Source organism: Apus apus, chromosome Z (genome assembly GCF_020740795.1).
Source record: "Apus apus isolate bApuApu2 chromosome Z, bApuApu2.pri.cur, whole genome shotgun sequence".
NCBI lineage: Eukaryota > Metazoa > Chordata > Aves > Apodiformes > Apodidae > Apus > Apus apus.
The window spans coordinates 34373490-34396918 of record NC_067312.1 but is presented as its reverse complement, the minus strand read 5'-3'; the positions used below and the strand labels follow the sequence as shown (position 1 = coordinate 34396918).

General features: G+C 39.0%; 1 protein-coding gene across 2 annotated transcripts in view; it reads left to right on the top strand.

The window, feature by feature from the left end:
* The window catches only part of PSIP1 (PC4 and SRSF1 interacting protein 1), a 40883-nt gene that overhangs the window by 5714 nt on the left and 11740 nt on the right, over positions 1-23429 (top strand). For both annotated transcript variants that reach the window (XM_051643067.1, XM_051643066.1), the window contains exons 4-13: positions 558-696; positions 9205-9321; positions 12061-12168; positions 12707-12769; positions 14869-14995; positions 17347-17422; positions 18283-18508; positions 19145-19263; positions 21660-21715; positions 22945-23015. In XM_051643067.1, coding sequence (XP_051499027.1) covers positions 558-696; positions 9205-9321; positions 12061-12168; positions 12707-12769; positions 14869-14995; positions 17347-17422; positions 18283-18508; positions 19145-19263; positions 21660-21715; positions 22945-23015 — 1102 coding nt within the window. The remainder of the gene's footprint in view (positions 1-557; positions 697-9204; positions 9322-12060; positions 12169-12706; positions 12770-14868; positions 14996-17346; positions 17423-18282; positions 18509-19144; positions 19264-21659; positions 21716-22944; positions 23016-23429) is intronic.

Below are 23429 nucleotides of genomic sequence, written 5' to 3'. Positions count from 1 at the left end.
CCGTTAGTAGGAGATGTGTATTTAAGGGTCGCTTTTCCATATCTCATACACTGAAAATTATTCTTAAGTGTTGTCTTTTTACTGGACTATTTTCAATTTAATAACTTTGAAATATTTTCTTTGTTGGCTTGGAGCCATTTTGTCTCCTTTAAATTACACTCTCTCGCCTTACCTTGTCCAGATTAAAGGATTCTTTTTCTTAACATTTAAGTCTGATTTTTTTCTAGGGAAGCAATTGCTTTTTTTGCCTGTTTGCAAGCTATTCAGTTTTTAATTGTTCTAGTTCACAGTAGTTGGTTATCTTATTGGCTGCAGTCTTAAGATGCAGCATGAGCTGCTTCTTGCAGACACTCAACACCCTGGAAAGGAAGGGATCCATATGTGTGGTGGTAACAGAAAATTTGAGCTGTTGGAGGCAAAAGTTGAGAAAACTGTAGATGCTTACATACCAGAATTAGTTGTTGCAGTAGTAATTAATATCTTAATAAAGTTTTGTGCTTACTTTTTGAGCAGACTAACCATTTAAAATGTGAAATTTTGTTCTTTCTCTCCTTAAGGGCATTTTTGGGACCAAAGGATATATTCCCTTACTCTGAAAATAAAGATAAATATGGCAAACCAAATAAAAGAAAGGGTTTCAATGAAGGATTGTGGGAAATAGACAACAATCCCAAAGTGAAGTTCTCTCATCAGCCGGTGAGTTACATGGAGTTTGCAAACCTTTGTTGCTGTACTGTTGGGGAAAAAAAAGCAGTGTGTGGTTTCCCTGCTGTAATGAATTACTGATGTTGATCAACTGCAGGTTGGGCCAATTTTTTTTTTATTCTTTGTTGATCTCTAGTATTAATAGCATAAAAGAGATAAGGGATGTTGTTTGATTGGAGATATCTGTTTACTGTAGGAAGCTTAGGAGGGATTATGTTGACAGTTTCTGAGCACAGTGCTAAATGTTTAACACTTTGCAGTACATATAGAGTTTTGCTTACAGCTATATATATATTTCTTTAAACTGTATATATTCCTGAGATAACTGTCTTTGATGCTGTTTGAGTGGGCTTGAAAAATGGTAGTTTTTTAAAAAATCTTTGTGCTCTAAACTCAAGTAGTTTTCTCCACAAGTATCCCTGTAAGTTTTCAGTACATGCTTTCTTAGCATACAGTGTTTTCCTTCTAGTGATTGGAAGCAATGTGATGCTTGCCTTTTGTCCCCAAACTGTCATGTGGCTTGCTTGATTCAATTTTTGTCCATCAGTAGTTCCTAGTTTCTTGCCCTCTTGGTCAATCTTTGTGCTGGTTTTGCCAGGGATAGTTAATTTCCTAGTGTGCTGGGACAGAGCATAGCCAGGACAGCTGACCCTAACTGACCAAAGGGATATTCTGTACCATATGATGTCATGCTCAGCATATAAAGCTGGAGGAAGAAGAATCATAGATTCGTAGAATGGTTTGGGTTGGCAGGAACCTTCAAGGTCATCTAGTTCCAACCCCCCCTGCATGGGCAGGGGCACCTTCTATTCATCTAGTTTGGTCAAAGCCCCATCCATCCTGGGTTTGCAGCATCCAACCACAGTTTAGCACTGGGCCAGCAATTAAACAAATGACATATGTTCACTGTTAACCCCTCTCCCTTTACCTGGAGGGGAAGGAAAGAGAATAAGAGAGAGACTCTTAAGGGTTAGAAACTAAACTACACAGCTTTAATAAAACAGTAATGATTAAATATATACAAAAGCAATATCATGTTCCTACCCTTAATGCTGACATCTCTGCCAGGGCTGCAGGGCAGCCCTAGGGAAGTCCTGGGCTCGAGTCCTGGAGTCAGCTGTAGGAGGGAGCTGGGTGCAGGAACACAGGGATTCAGGGACACACAGATCTGGATCAAAAGTAGATGAGATGGAGTCCTCTCAAGATGCCAGCCATGGTCAAGGAGAGCTTGATCCTTGTGTTCCCTCAGCTTTATACCAAGTATGACATGTATGGCATGAACTACATTTGGTCAATTTTGGTCACCTCTCTGATCTGCTCGTCTCTACAGGAGGGTAGGAGGTGTGACTCCTTTGCTCCCTTTTGTTTCCAGAGCACAAGAAGTTTTTCAGAACCAAGCAGTGGCCTTGGATCTGCATACCATTCTCCAGCAGTAACTGTAAACATTGAGCGTTACCAGTCCTAGAAGCAGACACTGACTGAGAAACATGCTTTAAGTTTCAGCAGGTGCACCTACTTCAAAGAGACTCAACTGAAAAGTAAAATGACTAAAAGGAAATTTATTCTATTCTGGCTCAAACCAGGACACTGCCCTTGAACACTTACACAGGGGGCAGCCACGGCTTCCCTGGGCAGCCTGTGCCAGTGTCTCACTACTGTTACAGTGAACAATTTCTTCCTGCTATCTAACTCTGTCCTCTTTCAGCTTGAAACTGATCCTTCATGTGCTGTCACCTCATGCCCTTGTAAAAAGTCTCTCTCCAGCTTTCCTGTAGTCTGTTTCCTGGAGGCTTCTCATCTCCAGGCTGAAAACCCCAACTTTCTCAGCCTGTCTTTGTAGGAGAGGTGCTACAGCCCAGTGATCATCTTTGTGGTTCCTCTGGCCTTGCTCCAACAGATCCATGTCCTTCTTGTGTTGGGGGCTCCAGAACTGGACACAGTACTCCAGGTGGGGTCTCACAAGAGTGAAGTACACAGGGGCAGAATCACCTCACTTGACCTTACAAGACCATGCACTTGATCTTATTGAACTTAATGCAGTTTGCACAGGCCCGTCTTTCAAGCCTATCGAGGGCCATCTGGATGGCATCCCTTCCCCCAGTGTGTCTTCCACACCACAGAGCTTGGTGTCATTGGCAAACTTGCTGAGGGTGCACTCAATGCCACTGTCCATTGTTACAACAAACATGGTATGCAGTGTAGCTCCTTAGGAGCACCACTCATCACTGATCTTCACTTTTGACATCAAGCTGTTGACCACAACTCTTTGACTGCAACGATCCAGCCAATTCCTTATCCATCAAGTGGTCCATCCATCAAGTCCCTGCCTCTAATTTAAAGACCAGGATGTCATGTGGAACAGTGTCAAATGCTTTGCACAAGTCTGGGTAGGTGACATCAGTTGCTGTTCTCTTATTTGTCAGTGCTGTAACTCCAACATAGCAGGCTACCAAATTTGTCAGGCACAATTTGCCCTTAGTGAAGCTCTGTTGGCTGTCACCGATCACCTTTTTTTTCCCTATGCCATAGATTAGTTTCTAGGAGGATCTGCTCCATGATTTTGCTGAGCATAGAGTTGAGACTGACTGGCCTGGAGTTCCTTGGGTCTTCCTTTTTTAAAAATGGGGATTTTGGTTTTGCTTTTCCAGTCAGTAGGAATTTCATCACAGTGCCATGGTTTCTCAAATGTGATGGATAGTCACTTAGCAATTTTTTCAGTTCCCTCAGGGCCCAGAAATGCATGTATCTCATCAGGTCCCATGGACTTGTGCACTTTTAAGTTCCTTAGAAGGTTTTGAAACTGATCTATCCCTACCTTGGTAGTTCTTCATTCTCACATTCTCCATTCTGTGCCTTTGGTAGTGTGGCTTGTGAATTTGCTGGTGGAGACTAAGGCAAAAAGTCACTGAGTTCCTCAGCCTTCTCCATATCCCAGGAAATCAGGTCTCCCATTTCCTTCCGGACGGGGCCTACGTTTTCCCCAGTCTTCCTGTTATCACCAGCTTACCTATATAGCTTTTCTTGTTGCCTTTTATGTCCCTGGCTAGATTTAATTCTATCAAGGCTTTAATTTTCCTAACCTGATTCCTGGCTGCTCAGACAATTTATCTGTATTCCTCCCAGGCTGCCCATCCTTGCTTACACCCTTTGTAGGCTTTCTTTTTGTGTTTGAGTTTTTCCAGGCACCACTTCTTCCTGAACAAGAAGTGGGGGATGTTCAGAGTAGTGCTGGCAGGATGCTGGGCCCATAAACCAGAGGTCAGTGGATCAAAACTGTTCTCTTCTACCAAAAAGGACTGTAGTAGTTCAACTCCAGCAGCAAGCAAGCACCACAGAGCTGCTCACTCACTCCCCCTTGGTGGGATGGGGGAAAAAATCAAAAGCATAAGAGTGATGAAACTCGTGAGTTGAGATAAAGACAGTTTAATAGGTAAAGCAAAAGCTGCACACACAAGCAAAGCAAAAAAAGGAGTTCAGTTACTACTTCCCATTGGCAGACAGGTGTTCAGGAGGAAAGCAGGGCTCCATCACACATAACTGTTACTTGGGAAGACAAACATGCACCAGCAAAGCATGGGAAGTTGAATAGTCCTTGATTTCTTAGCGACAACTAAAAACATCAACGTATCAACAACATTATTCTCATATCAAATCCTGTACTAAATCCAAAACACAGTGCTCTTCTAGCTACTGAGAAGAAAATTAGCTCTCTCTCAGCTGAAACAAAGACAATCTTAAAAGCTTCAACCGGACCATGAAAAGATCCAAATTTAATCTGGACTGTTGCTCATTTTCTTTGCCTACCTGCTCTGAACATTCTGTAGCTTCTTGGGTTTTTTTGTGTACACTGGATGTACACTGGACCCTGGTTCTTCTAAGCAATACTGCAGTAATTATAAACAGAAATTGGTATTATTTGCTGCTTTGCATGCCATGGCAACTTTGCATTTCAGCATCAGTTAATCCCTGCTTCATAAAATGTTCTAATTCACTGTGTTTCTGGTTTCAAGGACAATGTGGATAAAGAGGTAAGGAGTTTCTGAAGTAGAGCTGAGAGTTAAAATCACTAGATCAGGTTGCACAAAACCTCGTCCAACCTGGCCTTAAAATCCTCTGGGGATGGGGCATCAAGAGCCTCCCTGGGCAACCCATTCCAGTTCCTCACCACCCTTGTAGTGAAGAATTTCTTCCTAATATCCAATCTAAATCTTCCCTCTCTCAGTTTAAAACCATTACCCCTTGTCCTATCACTATCTTCTCTGATGAAAAGCCCCTCCCCAGCTTTCCCATAGGCCCCTTTCAAGTACTGGAAGGCTGCTATAAGGTGTCCCTGCAGCCTTTTCTTCTCTAGGCTGAACAGCCCCAACTCTCTCAGCTTGTCTTCACAGCAGAGGTGCTCCAGGCCTTTGATCATCTTGGTGGCCCTTCTCTGGACCCTCTCTCTCCAACAGGTCTATATCTTATGCTGAGGGCACCAAAACTGTATGCAGTACTTCAGGTGGGATCTAACCAGAGCGGAGTAGAGGAGCAGAATCCCCTCCCTGTCCCTGCTGGCCACGCTTCTTTTGATGCAGCCCAGGATGTGTTTGGCTTTCTGGGCTCCAGCACACACTGGCGGCTCATGTTGAGCTTCTCATCTACTACTACCCCCAAGTCCTTCTCCTCAGGACTGCTCTCCAGCCATTCTTCCCCTAGCCTGTATTTGTGCTGATGTGCTCCATCCCATTATACGTGTCACCAACAAAGATGTTAATGAGCCCTGGTCCCAGTACTGACCCTTGAGGGACACCACTCATCACCTGCCTCCATCTGGACATTGAGCCATTGACCACAACTCTCTGGGTGTGGCCATCCAGCCAGTTTCTTACCCACTGAGTGGTCCATCTGTCAAATCCATGCCTTGTCAGTTTGGAGACCAGGATGTCATGTGGGACAGTGTCAAATGCTTTGCACAAATCCGGGTAGTTGACATCAGTTGCTCTGCCACCATCCACCATCCCTGTAGCCTTGTTGTAGAAGGCCACCAGATTGGTCAGGCATCACTTACCCTTAGTGAAGCCATGTTGGCTGTCACCAGTCACCTCTTTGTTTTCCATGTGCCCTAGCAGACTTTCCAGGAGGATCTGCTCCGTGACCTTGACAGTCACAGAGGTGAGACTGACTGGCCTGCAGTTCCCTGGGTCATCCTTTTTCCCCTTTTTAAAAATAGGAGCTATGTTCCCTTTTTTCCAATCAGCAGAAACCTCGCCAGACTGCCATAACCTCTCAAATGTGACGGACAGAGGCTTAGCAATCACATCCGCCAGCTCCGTCAGGACCCATGGGTGAATCCTATCAGGTCCCATGGATTTATGCACACCTTCAGGTGTTCAGAAACGTGCTTTACACCTACAGTGGGGGTTAATTCATTTTCCCAGTCCCTGCTTTCACCTTCTGTGGCCTTTGTGTTGAGGTTGGAGCATTGCCAGAGAAGACTGAAGCAAAGAAGTCATTGAGGACCTCAGTCTTCTCAATATTCTGTGTTACTACCTCACTCGTTTCCTTCAGGAGAGGGCCTCCATTCTCCTTGGATGTCATTTTCTCCCCAACATACCTAAAGAAGCTTCTCTTATGCTTCCTTATCCCAAGACGTTCTCTTGAGCAGATCCCTGAAGAGGCTGAAATCTGCCCTTCTGCAGTCAGGGGTAGTAAGCTTGCTGTGAGCCCTCCTTGCTGCCCTGAGGATCTTGAATTCCACCATTTCATGGTCACAACAACCTAGGCTGCCCTTCAGCTTAGCATCCCTCACCAGCCCTTCCTCGTTGGTGAGGACAAGATCCAGCATAGCACCTCTCCTTGTTGGTTCCTCAGTTACTTGGAAAAGGAAGTTATCATCCTTGCAGTCTAGGAAACTCCTGGATTGTTTGTGTTTAGCAGAGTTGTTCTTCCAACAGATGTCAAGGTGGTTGAAGTCTCCCATGAGGACCATGGCATATGAATGTGAAGATGATGCACACATTTTGTGTTCTTGGATATGGAAGGATACTAATCTGCTCATCACAGTCAGAAAGATTATATATGTAACTGTAAGGGACAGATTGTTTCTGCTACCATAACATTTGAGTCAGTACAACATCTTGCTCTTATGTTTGTGATAATTTAGGAATGATGCTCTGTGAATGACTGAGGCAGTTGTGAACCATAACTGAATTATATGTTACCAGTCATTCTAACAAGGGGAAAATCTGGATATAAACCATCAACAGTGACAAGCTTATCAAGTATTTTTTTTACAGCAGGAATCTACAAGTTCACTTAAGCAGTAGTCCAGGTTGCTTTCATAGAATTTCCCACATTCTTATATACAGTTCTGATTGGACAGACACAAAACATACGGCCAAGGGATACATGTAGATTGTTTTCTTAGTTTAGCAGCTTTTCTACAGGGTAATCCTTTCCACCTTTTGAGTTCCATTCGTCTACTTCAGCATTAGCAATACCTCTTTCACAGGGCCTTTCTATGGATTGGTCAGGTTCTGCTTTAGCCATTGGGTTGTTCTCTGCCATTTTTTCCCACTATTTCTTTATTTAAAAAAAAAAAAAAGGTTCTGAGGTCCATCTTTGCCAAAGAGTGGTATGGTACAGGCAACAAAATACTCATGTCAGGCAATTTGACACAATTTAGCCAATTGACCTGTGCTTTTTGTTACCAACTCTGCTCCCCCTCGCTGGTCTCCCTTCTCCTCACTGCACATCACAGTCCCCTGGTTGAGGTGATGGTGGCACAGGAAACTGAGGCTGCTGTGTAGTGGTTGCTTTGTTTTTGCTGTTCCTTGTCTTGCACAATGGCTTGGGCATGACTGCAGTCCCCTTAGAGCTGTCCCTTCTGTTCCCTTTCTGCTCAGACAACTCCTCTTGGCTAGCGCATGGCCTGGGTGACTCCTGGCATGTTCCTTCTGCCCGGGTACTTCTTCCCTTGGTCTCCCCGGTGGCCTGCACAAGCATCTCTTCTGTGCTTCGTTACTCCCCTTGGGCAGCATCTCCCCAGGCAGCTGCTTTCCTCCTTCATCGCCCTTCCCCAGGGCTGTGCTGGCAGAGGTGCTAGGGGCTCTCTGGTGGGTGCAGCTGGTTTGCCCACCGCCGCCCTGGCCAGGACTGTTGTGACTGGCTGAAGGCAGCCCCAGCCTGGCTGCACGGGGGTGGCCAGAGCTGCTGCTGAGGCCTGAGAGCTGTATGTTGTGCAGGCAGTCAGGGCACCAGAGAGAGGACATGGGGTTGGTTATGAGGACTGAGAGGAAAGGTAACCTAGGTATACTGATAAGTGAAGAGAGTGTTTTCCCAACAATATTTTAGCATAGTGTATTGGGGCCTATTAATATGTTACAGTGTTCAGTAGACATTGGTGAATGGACAGTATTATCTTAGAGGTGAATGAATGTATCCTAAGGTGTAGTCCTTGATCTCTAGTGTTTTATCTACATGTAAGTCTTTGATTTAAAAAAGATTCATAGGGTTAAGTGAAGCATATTTACTGGACAGTAGCAGGGAAGACAGTCTAGTTGTCAGAGCCTAAAAATTCAGGGTAAGTAGGTACATTTTTTTTGGCCACAGAACAGATCAGGCCAGAGGGGAGTGGGCAATCACATGGAGATGTTTGCAAAAATTGAGCTTTTATTCTGGATACTAGGTAATGAAATGGCAGACTTGTCAGCTGTTCATATCGAAGGATTCACTTGTAGTATTTTTTCTTGATTTCTGTCCCCTCTACCGGATGTATCTTGTCTTAGTCCTTTTGAGAGCCATATTTTCTGTTTAACTGCTAGAGGCAGCTGGAGTGTTCTGAAAGCAGTGTTTATACTTTGCAGATGTTGCTTGTAACTGCTAGTAAGGGAAGTGAAGGGCAGAAGGGATCTTGTGCCTTGGGCTTAAATCCAAAACCACTTCCTCAGTGAGGGAGAAATTAGAGTCAGGGGAGTACTGCCAGCTTTGTTTGAAGGAGCTAATATTGAAGAGTAAGAATGCTATCTACAGTGTAATGGAATCAAAAAGAATAATTTTGTCATTACTGTCTCTTTGTGTTTTCAACTTTATTGCTTAGCCTTCTTTACAAAATTTTTTTCTGCTTGTGTTTTCAGAAACAGGTAGTTGACTCACATAGGACTGATTGCTCATTTGAAAAATGCATTTATTGGTGGTAGCATCAGAAGTTGTGTTTTATCAAAAGCTTTTTTTTTTTTTAATTAAGGAAAACCTTACATTGCCATATTTTTAGTGTGAAAATAATTTATCATACTACTAGAGCTTGGAAGATTGGCAATTAAAAATGTAGCTTAAACTGGAAACTGTAGAAATTAATGAAATAAGATATATTTTAATCTTTTACTTTTGTAGTTTTAGTAAGGTGTTACTTATCATGATGCTTTTTTCAGTAACATAGAGGTGGCAGATCACCTGTCCATATCATTACTCTGTAGTTCAGGAAGGGATTTGCATCTCATTTTTTGTGTTTTTATATTGAAGTCTCATCCAGCTGTTAACACTCCTATCAAAGAAACTGTTCAAGAAAGCAGTCAGGAGCCTGCTGAGGGGACTGAAGAAAAAGCAGGAGCCAAAAGAAGAAAGTCTTCTGTCCCAAAAGTAAGTGACTGAAATAGTGCTTTATTCTGCCAGAAATGTTTTTAAATCAAAATGGTATTGCCAAGTTTTTACTTAAACAGTGTTTTACTGCTTGACTGCCTTGCCTCTGGTTCCATTCAGACATACATATAGTAATATTTTTTGTCCTTCTGTATTGCTTTTAAGGTGCTTTGCATGTTTTTGAAAACTAATTTATGCACTAATTTATACACTTAAACTAAATTCACACAGTACTTCCAAGGCAGGAGACGGTGGAAACGATCACTGAGATTTATCTTCAAGTTTCAGTTTCTGTTTTTGAAGACTTTTTAATATCTTAGACTGTCAGTTGTGACAGTTTTTGTGGAAAAGTCTAATTGAGCATTAGGTTCTATCTGGGCAGAAAGAGTTCTTCTGTGTATTTTTCTGCACAGAATTAGCCTGTACTTCTAATAGAATTGTTAGGATATAGATGGATATAAGGGATTTCATAGCTGTATCAAGTGAACTCTGAGTCAGGAAAGTACCTGTGTGTAACTGGTATACAGTACTTTATATGGACAGAGTTAAGCTTCTTTGCTTTGTAAATGTGTGGATACTTTATAATCCTTCTGAAACAAGATTGTGTTATCTTTAAATACATTGTATTCATACTAGGAAAATGTATTTCTGTTTGAAACATCTTTCCTTCAGCTTACCGGTGCTGTACATGGTTTGTAGTGTGAGAGGTGAACCTTCCTAGCTTACTGTACTCTAAATGATAGTAGTGTAGTACACTACTTTGAACTTTCTGTGTCCTTGAACATTTTGTTTATTTCACTTGGGGTTATTTTTCATATGGCATGGAAGAGGGCATGTGTGCCATCTCTTCTAAAGTTGTTTTTTAAGGAGATTAGAATCTCAAAATGATAAAAATCGTGATGCAGATGGGATGGGTACATTTATGGTATCTCATTTATTTCTAACTCGTTTCTGAAAATCACTATTCTACAGACTGAAAAGTGCACTTAAATTAAGTGTCAAACTAATTTGAATAGACTTCCCTTTAATTCTAACTGTTTTCATTACTAGCTGAGATTTAATGCAGTTTTCTTGTAGGTGTAGCTGGCTGTCCTTTAATATTGGCTCACAGTTGCAACTGAAGAATTTGCAGTGGGTTAAACATAGAGTGAATTTTCCATATGTAGGATAGGTGTCTAGTAGCTGTAATAGCTTGTTTTTTCAAGAGGAAAAAAGACCTTTGATTGGGTTAAAAAAAAATCAGCATACTGGTAGTACAGTGGTAGATGATGTTGAGAGGTTTTTTTATGAGTTGGAGACTGCGAAGTTACTTATGGGTTATTTCTCCCAACGTCTTGCTGCTGAAAGTGGTCCTTAATTTTGTACTTCTGCATGTGGAAGGTGGGTGTGACTTGGGTTCTATCAGCTATACTTCAGGAGCACTCTTCAATGTGTAATTTCCTGGTAGGATTAGTAAACCAATGCTGTTGTTCTTGTCCATGCATACTGCTGATAAAAGCATTTGTTCCTCAGCATTTGCTACTGCAAGGGTAAAACTTCTTTTAAACTGGACTAGTTCAGCAGTTTGCTTCACTCGAAATTTGTACAGCAAGCAGCATGTGCTAATGGGGATGGCAATGACCTAAGCTTCGTGTTTCTCTGGAAAAGTGCTTTCAGGTTGTTCTGACCTGGCACTGTGAAAGAGAAACAGGAACAAGTTAGAGCCATTTAAATACAAAGCTGAAATGGAAGATCCTGAACACGTCCATTTACATAGATTTCTGTAATTAGTCTCCCATCAGTTTATGGCAAAATATGGAGAACATGTACTCCTTTTGATAATAACATAGCTATAAAATTCTTTCAGCTTGTCATTGTACTCTGATTTCCAGTGGTTTTATTGAAGCAGTGATTCTTCTGTCCTAGAGTTGTAATCTGTAAAAAGACTCAGTGATACTAAATGTCTTCAAGCAGTTAGGAATATAGCATTATAGGCTTGTGCCTGAGGTGCTTCAATGTTGAAATTTTAAGAACTGTAGCTACTTTAAAAGGGAATTTCACAAAAGGTGATTGTGAACAGGACAAGGCGATAGCATTTAAGTCAAGAGATTGAATGGAACATCTAAAAAACGTGCATTTCCTTGCATTCATTGCAAGGACAAATTTATTATTTTTAAATAAATTATTACAAACTCTTGATTTCCTTAAGTCTTAACTGCTTACCTAAAAGAAAAACTCATTATTTTAAGTTTTTTTTAAAATCCTAACAAAACAGTAAAAAAGAGGCATAGATTAGATGACACCAGTTATCACTAATTACTATCTTATAGACAACAACTGGTTTTGGCCTGTTAATATATTAAGTCTTTGTTTGGTAGAATTATACTCTTTGCTAAATGTGGTCTGTGAATAAGATATCCATCTGTATGTAAAAGATAAACAGTGATCCAAATGAATCTTGAGTATTGGCATTACCATTCAGAAGTACTCATGTAATGATGACATGCTTATGAACACAAAGTGGATTTTAAGTTCTACCACAGTGCATTGCTGTGTTTTGACCTGTTCTGACTACTGTCTGCAGTCCTGTGTTGGAGAAAGTGGTCCTACCTTAGGCTTTTAACATGTACCTAAGAGTGTATCTACAGACTTAAAATATATAAAGCAAAAAAAGCAGACTGATGGTTATTAGTGTGTTCTGTTTTCACTATGAAATAGTTTTTAATGCATTTTTTACTATTGTGTTGACTCCCTTTGCAGTTATCCCCTAAAGGGGATAATAACTTACATACAGAAGCTGAAACAGAGGAAAAAGAGATGGATACTTTGAAGGAAGATGATCTGTCTTCTGAAAAAAACAGTAAAGAAGTATGTGAAAGCTTTTTCTATTGCTTTGATTTATGTAAATATATTACTTGAGTACTAAGAAGCCATAGCTATTACTACTGTGACATTCTCAGTTGCTATTTAATTATAGGTATTATATTAATTATATAAAACTTCCTATGTGGTCAGTTGTGTTCATAAAGCTCATTGAAGCTGACTGGAGTCAAGGCAACTTTCAGTCCGGCTTTTCTGTAAGTTCAGTTAAAACAGGTGGAACAGTTTTTATTATCTTTCACTCTGTATTTCAAATGTACTTTTTTAAAGGACTGGGTAATGAGTTCAGACAGACCAAAACATGACTAAATGGTTTTATTAAAAGCAGTTATTAGTTAGAACTTACTTCATTTCTTACCTTTCAGAAAAGAAAATAAGTAATTCAAAAGCAGGAAGCGTCTTTATATATATTGTGGAATTCTAGTCTAAATTATACGCCAGAACCTTCAGTAGTGGAAAGAACATGGAATAATTGAAAATATCTTTGTTTTGTTAAGACTCGTAACATAATTTCTAATCTTCACAGGATGCAGTGAAAACAATTGATTCTTCTATTCCTAAAGTTGCTAGAAGAGGAAGAAAAAGAAAGGTAACAATGTGTTTAGCTACTTCACCTAACTGGCATTTTTTGATGTGATGCAGAAGTTGAAGTGCTTGACAGTCCTCCTCCTCCCCTTTCAGATGGCTGAAAGCTTTGTAGTAATGAACATTTTTTTCCCAGAGGTTGTTTTTCAAGTCTTACTCCTATTTGAGCTTAATATAGAGTTAGGGTGTTCCTGTCTTATCCTGGTCAGTTGCAAGTTAAAAACACCTAAGACAGAAGTTGTTGCTAGACTGCTAGTAGTCAAGTTTGAAGCTCTGAAAAGTTTATTTTAGGAACTTTGTCACACTGAACTAACATCTGAGATACTCCCGCTTTTTGTGAGATTGTGATTCAGTGGTCTCTTCAACCTGGGAAAAATTTGGGTTACTTTGAAGGAGGCAGTTCAAACTGCATGCCCAGTATATTCCAGCCTTGATGTTCATGTGATCACACAGCAAGCCAGATCAGGGCACTGATCCAACTGAAAACTAGATTAAAATGGGGCAAAGTTTAATTTTTATTTGAAACCATTTAACTTGTAACCTTAGTGCTGACAGTAGGGGTGGGATGAGCAAGAATTAACTGTGACCTTAATATGTTTGCCACAGGTAAGTAGCACATTGAGTATCATTTGCTTCATGAAAAAGATCTGTGTTTGGATGCTCTTAAAAATACCATGAATATTTAAAAAATATAATTTAAAGACTGCCTTTTAAAAAAAAAGTTTATAAAAATCTAAAATAAAAATCTAAAATAAAATTTGATGAAAGCTTCTAGTCGGAAGCAGGGGGAACTTTACGGAGTGTCTGTGGCAATGCATACATGTGATTTCAGCTTGTAAATGCAAGAGAAGCCTCACAGATGACAGACACACAAAATTTTCATTCTTTGCTTTTCCAAAAAATCTTACAATTGTGATGTTTTTCATTTGTTTTCTTTAAAGGTGGGGTATTTTTGGCATTGTAAGGCACTGGAGGCGTAAGATTTCCTCAGTCACATTTACTAGCTTCAGCTCACAGACTTGTGTTTGGCTTGTGGCAAGGGGTTTAACCAGAATTTTACATTACTACAGGCTGAATAGAGGAATGTATTCTTTCAAAGGATATGGTGTGTGTCAGAAAAGAGGGCTAGGTATGCACTTTTATGACTTTGAATACATCTCCTATGTGCCTTAAGAAACTTGATGTGTTCTTTTTCTGGGGTTGTTAAAAAACAACCTAACAGGTATTTTTCTTTGTTTAAACAGTCTTTTGCAGGCTAATGGAAAGCACAGTTAATGAAAGATGTACCTCTTCTCAGCTCTAGGTTTAAGTTTGTCTCTGTTCATAAAATTATTTTATTATAGGTGCCTACAAATAATAATAACTATTTGCCATAACTTCTCTGTTGCTGCTAGCTGATGCTTCTACACCCAGGACACTAAATTCTGTGAATATTTTCTCTGATAGGGATTTTTCTCACTTCTGTTTATGTATGGCTATGGAATGTTTCTGCAGGGAGATATGTATCCTTTCATCAATATGATATTTTGTCTTAAGTTCTTTGTCTTTATAACCCAGCCCCCCTAAAATTACTATATAGATGAAGGTCATTGTCTCCAGTTGGTGCAGTTCAGCATACAATTTTTCATTTTGAGCAGCTGGCTATACAGCTAGAAGCAAATCTTTTCTGAATAGCTCCATCTACTGGGTTGATACTTTGATGCAGCTGGGGGACATGATGGCGTCCAAAAGAAGAGTACTTACACATGTGGGGGAGAAGTAAACTTACCTGCTTAAAAGTGGTTTTTGCCCTGCTGTTATGGTGACCTTAAAATACTTACAAATAAACTTTTTCCTTTGTTGAACCGAGATAGTTTATTGTTCTGAGGGTAAATGGGCTTGTTGAAATCCTATGAGACATTACTATTTCAGGTAGCAATAGAATGGAGAGGTCGAAATTAATTATACTTAAATATAATATGCTACTAAATTGGAAAAAAAAATTTCATATGTAGAAGCAATAGCATAATGCATTTATACAAGTTTAAAACAGTTGCCTGAGAAGATAATTTAAATATTGCTGCCCTGTGTTTTTTCACTTGTGAAATTCATTCTTCAAATTAGGCTGAAAAACAACCTGAAGCTGAGGAAGCAGCATCAGTGGCAACAGCAGCAGTGGCAGCAGCAGTGACATCAGCAGCTCCTGTGCCAGTGTCTCCAAAAGTAAGCCCTAAAAGAGGAAGACCAGCAGGTAACTTAAAATGAAAAGATGTATGTTTTTTTCACCATGGAAGTATCTTAAGTAGAATTATTTAGTCAGGGAACTGTCTTTTCCTTGAAGTACTACAGAGGATTTTCTCATGGTAAAGACAGTCTTATTGATTGTAATGAGGAAACACCTCACCTCAAACTGATGGATTTATAATGTTTTTGTTTATAATGGATGGATTTATAATCCATATAATGGATGGATTTATGATGGTTTTTAATTGTTAGCAGTAATGCTCATCCTTTAAGTAAGACTCATTGGCTTTAAGTACAAGTATCATGTTTAGAAAAGCTGCCTTCATAAAATGCTGCTAAACTGTAGATAAATTGTAAAGGCTCTTTGTGCGTTGTTGCTCCATAAGGGTTTATATTTGTTAAAGGAATATAAAGTAGTTCAATTATTTTAAAATATCCATAAAACAGATGGAATAGAACTGGGGAAACATAGAGCCTGTAGGTGGAGCTAAGAGGACTAAGAGGACAGTAAAAGAGCCAGTCAGACTTGTTTAAAAAGATAATTAAGGCAGTGTGTGTAGATTGATAGACAAAAGGGATGAAGGTACTTTTTCTTAAAATGTATAATTAGAATAATTTGGTGATAATTATGCAGTGCTTGTTTTTTTTCAAAGTAGCAGTGATCTAACTCATTAGAATTTTTGTGGTAAGCTTGCAAATATTCTTGAATTGATCATTAGCTACTTGCTGCATTGGAAAAAAGTTCTCACAGCAGTTGAGTACATTGTATGAGCATCTAGTCTGGGAAACAATTTATCCTCGTATCTGCTAGCAGTATGAAAATAACTTTTCAGAAAGACAGTTCCCAGAAGGCTGTGCAAGACCTAGATAGGCTAGAGAGTTGGGTGGGGAGAAACTTGTGTAGAGTCTTGCATCTGGGGAAGAACAACCCCATGTACCAGTACAGGTTGGGGGCTGACCTGCTGGAGAGCAGTGTAGGAGAAAGGGACCTGGGGGTCCTGGTGGACAGGAGGATGACCATGAGCCAGCAATGTGCCCTTGTAGCCAAGAAGGCCAATGGCATCCTGGGGTGTATTAGAAGGGGTGTGGTTAGTAGGTCAAGGGAGGTTCTCCTCCCCCTCTATTCTGCCTTGGTGAGGCTGCATCTGGAATATTGTGTCCAGTTCTGGGCCCCTCAGTTCCAGAAGGACAGGAAACTGCTGGAAAGAGTCCAGCTCTGAGCCACAAAGATGATTAAGGGAGTGGAACATCTCCCTTATGAGGAAAGGCTGAGGGAGCTGGGTCTCTTTAGCTTGGAGAAGAGGAGACTGAGGGGTGACCTCATCAATGTTTACAAATATGTAAAAGGTGAGTGTCAGGGACGATGGAGCCAGGCTTTTTTCAGTGATGTCCAGTGATAGGACAAGGGGCAATGGATGCAAACTGGAGCATAGGAGGTTCCATGTGAATATCAGGAAGAACTTCTTTAGTGTGAGAGTGACAGAGCACTGGAACAGGCTGCCCAGAGAGGTTGTGGAGTCTCCTTCTCTGGAGACATTCAAAACCCACCTGGACACCTTCCTGTGTGATGTGCTTTAGGTGACCACTGCTCTGGCAGGGGGGTTGGACTGGATGATCTTTCGAGGTCCCTTCCAACCCCTAGGATTCTGTGATTCTGTGAAAGTGCAGCCACAGTTAACTAGGCTTAATTACTTTTGTTTTGGAAGCTGTGAGGAAATAAAATATTACTTGAGCAAATGTACATTTGTAATAATGTGTGTTTCCATCTGTAGATGTCATGTATAAATACCTCTTTATAAGGTATACTGTGCAGCTTTTTCTGGTGTTGATATGCATGCATCTGTTGCTTAACAGTGCTCCATGCTAACACCAACCAAAGTTTAAACACTGACTACTAGGTTTACTAGGCACGCGTTCTCTCTGGTATCAGACAAGCATTAGAAGGTTAGAAGTGCCAAGAAGGGATATGCACTATTTGTCTTATTCCTAACAATACGGTGAATCTAAGGAATTCCCAAGTTTTGCTCTGTACTATAATGTGGTGGTAGAACTTCTTGTTACCAAGAAAGTGACAGAAGCCCCATTGTACATCTAAAAATAATGAAAAACTTCATAAATGTGGACAATGAATTACTTATTTCCCTTCTCTAATTTCAGACTTTCTTGTTAATATGAGTTATGCAACATGAGAAACAAATCCTAACTGCACACAGTGCAAAACAACACAAGAATTGGTAGTGGGAACTTGTGGCTAAAAGAAGCCTGAAGTTTTTACATTATGAATCAGCTGAAAAAACTTCCAACACTTTGATTTTTCAAAGGCTGTGGATTAATCTATTGTTTCTGTGTAAATACTAGCTTCCGATGTTAAGGTTCCAAAGCCAAGAGGGAGACCCAAGTTGGTGAAACCACCTTGTCTTTCGGAGAGTGACTCGTGAGTTGTTCTGGTTTTTTTCTTTATATAGTGCTTCTTTGTTGTTGTAAACCATGTTAAGACTTCATATTTACTGCTGAGTTTTTGACAGTTTTTTGCCCCTTTGGTATTCAGTATGCGTTACTATTTGCTTTGATGTTGTTTACTGTTCAGGTAATGAATATATAGTAACTTAAGGTAGTACATTTTTGAAACAAGAGACAGAAGATCTGAACCTTCCTGACTTGTAAAATATGTGCAAAATTCCTTACATAATTGTGAGTGAAGAGTAAAATGTATTAATTAAGGGAAAAGACAAGATCATGCAAAACCTATCTTATTGATTTTTTTTTTTACATTTTTGTTCCACAGATCTCTTCTGATAGAATTTCAACACTATTTGTTACCTACATTTTTTTTTTACCCTCTTCAGTTCTTGTGTCAAGTCCTTAGTGGTTCTAGTAACTGAAAGAAAAGTTGACCATCAGCATAGATTTCTAAAGCCAGTAAATGGACAGTTTCAGTATATGTACACCTTAAGAAGTATACTTTATAAAACTAGTTTACAGTGTATGCAGTCTTGGTCATGCAGATGTGTGGAGAACAGAACATTAACTTCCTGGGTTTGGATTTATGTACATATATTAATGTTAGCTTTAGCGCATCCGTGCTATTATTTATTTGGCTGGTTTTTGCACAGGTAGTGGGCTATAATTTCAGAAAAAGTAATTTTTGAAGATTCATTAAATGAAATGGGGGTGAATTATTTTTAATATTCCGTCATTAAAAAATAAGCAGAACTTCCTGAGTTAGAGGAATATGATGTTTTAAACTCACTGTAGATAATGGATGTGATGGCTAAATGCTGTTCCATGTTTTAGTGTTAATGATGAGGAGAAGGCAAAGAAAAAAGGACAGGAAGAAAAGCCCAAAAAGCAAGGGAAAAAAGATGAGGAAAGTCAGAAGGAAGAGGAGAAATCAAAGAAGGAATTTGACAAAAAGGAAGGAAAGAAAGAGGCTGAACCAAAAAGGAAAAATGCTGCAAAAGTGGGTTCTGCATCAGCTTCTGATTCTGAAGATGATGGAGAAGAACAAGAAAGTGACAAGGTATCATTTTGCTTTCCTGATATCTTTACTACAGAGGGAAAGTAGTATAAATTAAGATCTTTCTTGAAGTTAATGATAGATCTTAAGGTTGGAGCCCTTCGCCTGGCTAATGTAGAAAATACTAATGAAGTTCTTGAAAGAGTTATTTGACAAAAATAAGTTCTACAACTTTTATTCTGTATATCTATGGAAAGCCTCTTTTCTGAGACACTTTAATTTTTAAAAAAGGATTTAAATGTAGCAGTAATTTATTTTGCCAAAAGGCTCTTTTCTGTTTAAGTTCCTTGAAACTCATGGTTTTTTTTCCTTGGATGCATCTAAGAGAACATTTGGCTAGAAAACAAGTGTTTGAAAGGTATAAAGTTGACCCCAGCCAATCATCTGGAATGTCTTCCATCTTCTGGTGCTGAGGATATTTGCCTTCTATCAGAAAATAAAAAGGGAGAAAGGATTAAAGAAATTCAGAACTTGCCAACATGTCTTGGATTTAATTGCAGGGAAGGCCAGCTCTTGTCAAGTTTTTCCTTGAAGCAGAGATACTTCAGAGATATTTAGTGTAGGTAGGTTTACCTATTTACAGAAACAATTATTTAATAAGCTTGATTTTGTCTTTCTATAATCCTGAAATAAAAACAGAAGAAAAAAGGAGGAAGAAGCTTTCAGGCAGCTCATAGAAGAAACGTTGTAAGAGGCCAACATGAGAGAGAAGCAGCAGAAAGAAAGCGTAAGCAAGAGGAGCAGACAGAGTCTGAATTGTGAGTGTGTTTTAATATGTGATATCCACAGGCTTTAGAAGTACTTTGAAACTAATGGGAGGAGACAGGACCTGAAAAAAATCCAAACTGGTTTTGCGCTGTTCTCTCCCCCTGCCCTTTTTGTTTGTTTGTCTTTGTTTTGTCTCCTAGCTTCTATTTGAATGAAGAGTAAAAGGCTCCTTTAAACCAATATGTTCTGTTGTGGGAGGATGGGGAAAAATTGAACCTAGAAATTAAACCATGTCAGTCTTTCAGTGACTTAGAATTTCTAGCAGAAGACAGCTAGTGGACTCTGTTCAGGACATGTGTTTTTCTTTAAGTTTTGGATACATTCAATTGAGAACAGGTAGAACTTGTGAATTCATGGTTACAGATTTTTGATTGGGTTGTAGAATGCATAGGGTTACCTGGAAAACATTTCCTTCTCTGTCTGTCAGCTGGAGCACACACCGTCAGACAGAACAAGGAAAAGACTAAGAATTATTCTACTCTAGCACTTCAAAGCTAGTTGAGTGATACCAAAAGTGGTCTGCATTTGAAAGACAAATTATTAAAAATGAATCAAGCATAAGAATGGAGAGAAGATCCTGTCAGAAACAGGGGAGCGGGTGGAAGGGTGAGAAAATAGGAAGAAATCTTATACATGCTCAAGAACTGTTATGCAAATGGGTGAAGAAGCTGCTATCATGAGATCGTGTTGTTCCCATCACCAGAGGTGGTGGGAGGGCAGAAGAAAGGGAGAATAAGGTAAACATTCAGAGAAAAAAGAGGAGGTTAATGATCCCCTTTACCTGTAACAACAAAATTCTACCTTTTCCATATTCATTAACAATCTTTTTGGGGGTGTTTTTGTTTTTTTATCCTTTGGCCCTTTCTTCTCTTCTGGCTGTCACTCCTTGTCTGGTAAACCTAAATTAATTACTAGCCTGTAACAAAGCTGAGCATTTCCAGTGCTGATACTAAATTGCCCTTAGCATCTTTGCAGCTTTTTATATATGTCATTATTTAAATCTGACATAAGTTGATTGATTTTTTGCAATCAAACTGGCCTATATTCATTTCATTATAATAATCAAATCTCCTGTAATTTTAAATAGCTGACATATTTTATGTATTGGAGGATAGATGGAGCTTTATTTCAGTAAGATAAAGGAGTAATAGTTACTGGATGCATAATGAATTTAATTATAGCTGATGACTGATACTGCAAAACTCAATATTGTTAAAAAGACGTTGTTGTTGTTGTTGTTGTCTGTATTCAGGTTCCTCTACAAGTACACTGAAGAGAGGTTGATAGGTGTTTTTTTGATTACTTTTCTCAACAACTTAGTTTCCATTTGCTCATCTTTGTACCTACTTTGTTAATACTTATTTACATCTAATAATAGAGCTTTGTACACTGTTCCGCACATAAAAGTTTACATTTACCATTTAAATAGCATGAGCTTGTACTGCCAGTTGAAGTACAATAGTCTTGTACTTTAAAACTGATCCATTAACTGGATAGAGTAGGAAAGGAACATGGAAGATGATAGACAGGTAGACCTGGATATTATATGGGTGCATATTACTGTGACAGGAAGAAAGTTAGTCACAGAATATTTAATCATGATGTTTTGAAATATGCATATTCTAAGATGAGGCTTTATAACCCCTCAGTAAGAGAAAACTGAGGATTTGGTAAGTAGAAGTTCATGATCTCCGAATGAAGAGTTCAAAAGCTTGTTTCAAATACTTCTGCCTGTCTTCATGCTGTATCTGAGTTGGAGAGGAGTTTTATTTTGTCATTCTTGTGTCCTTCTTAGTGATACAATTAGAGAAAGCCAGGAAATTTCAATGAATGTGTAATAAATATTTTCCCTTTGTTACTATTTTTTCAAATTTTCACATTTTTTATGGTAAGTTGTATAATATTTACACTGTTAGAATTAATTATATGGGAATAGAAGTCACATAGAAACTGATTATGACTGGTTAATCTCTCCATAATTCCCCATGGTAATGCTAAATAGTTCATTCTTTTTGTCATAATAAGAAAAATATTCTCTATAAGTTAGTTCCATACGATGCCATTTTATCAATTTATATGTGCAGCCAAAATAAAACACAGCTTGGAAATATGAGTTGTTTTTAAAATCCTTTAATTTTCTGCTTCTACAGAAGACAGGCTGGCAGAATGATGGATCTTTCCTTCAATGAGAAGTATCTCAGCTGACTAATTTTGCTCATTTATTTCAGTCTTTAAAAAGCAGAGTTTGGCTTTTTGTAGTTCTTGCATGCTAATGTCTTAGTGAGATAATACCTCAAAATATTGCATCTCATCTGAAAGTCAAGGGAAAAAAAGGCTGAAAAACAGACTTTAAAACATTGTAAAAACACTTTAACATTTTTGATAGGCAGAATAAAGAAGAAGGCAAGAAAACAGAAGTTAAGAAGATGGAGAAGAAGAGAGGTTAGTTTAAAGAAGCTAAACAGTATTGTGGGTAATCTTAAATTTTGAACAGAATTATCTGCCTGGATAAGATAATTTACTGCTAAGGGTAAATCTCAGTCTGAGGTGTTTGTTTCCTTCAGGTCTGTTAAACACTGAATTCTTGTCCTCTTATGTTGTCTCTTCAGTGCATGAGAACAGGTCTTTCCTATTCCCTTGGTACTGTTATTTGAGCTTTTAAACCTTAATGATCCCTTCCATTTGTGAACAAGAAACAAAAGCTCTTACTCTTTGAACTGAATCATTTTAGTTCTTCCTTTAATTTTTTCCTTTCTGTCTTCTCATAACACAATAATCTGAGGGACCTCTTGGAAGTATTTAGATGCTACCTTTTAGTAAGCAGGAGGCTTGGTAACCAAGAGGCTTGTTCTTCCTAAGCAAGAGGCTTAGATTCAGATTACTGTGGTCTTGTCTACTAACCCATGCTTGGAAACTGACCTTCACAGGGATAAGTAATTCTGTTTTTAGTACTCCCATCTCTAAGGGCAGTCCAAATCACTAATTTGCACTGTAGTACAGATCAAGTGGCATGGACTCCAACCAACCCAGTGTTGGCAGGGGAAAAAAAAAATACCCGAATACTTCTTTGATGAATCTTGGACTTAAAGGAAACTGTTTTCTTCCAGTATTGTCCTGAATACATACTATTAGTGTATGAAAAATCCAAACAGGCATGTGAATTAGAGACAGACATCATCATTCATCTTACACCTGCCAGAGCATGTGTACTGGGAACATTTTATTTGGATGGATTTGGTCTGTAACTTGAATCATATCTGATTTAATGGAAACAAAATAATAATATCCAGGTGTCCTGTCACTAAGGAGTTTCCAGTTTAGTATAACTCAAAGTGCTTATTGAAATTTCCTTTTAACCTGACTCACTAGTAGAAGATGGCAGCTGCATATTGAAATACAAAATGAATTGAAAATTACTTGTAGTTTATAACGCCAAAAGAGAAAACTATGTAAGTTGCTGATAGTGTCCAATTTTGAAAAGCTGCATCTTTTATTTATGTTAGTAGGCCCTGTGGTGTATTTATATGTGCACCTGCATCATTATCTGATAAGGGAGCATGTGCCCATTTCTTTCTGCATTCTCTGTGATGTTCCAATTTGTAGAAAGGTTTCTATAAAAACAAACCTGATGTGATTATCAGATATTTATGCATACTATTTTTAATCTTCAGAAACGTCAATGGATTCTAGGCTTCAAAGGATACATGCAGAAATTAAGAACTCCCTGAAAATTGATAATCTTGTGAGTATGTTTTTTTAAAACTGATGTAAATGCATAATTCCAGTAGAAAGTACTTGGCATGCATGTTTGTTTTAAAGTAATATTCTGAGAATGAATGGAATTTTTTTCCATTTGAAAGATAACTGCTGCTTAAATGAGGTTACTGTGGACATGGAAAGATCAATGTCAGCAAGTGAAATTGGTTTTGTTTGAAACTACTTCATGTAAATTATTTACCAGGAACATTCAGACAGAATTCAGTCAAATGAAGCATCCGTGCCAGCTCAGCCTTGTCTCTGCAGAAGCACGAGGATACAATGAGTGTAATAGTGACAGACTCCTTGATGCAAGGGATGGAGGCGCCCATCTACTGACCCCACCATTTGTCAAGGGAAGTCTGCTGCTTGCTGGGAGATCACATTGGCAACATTACTG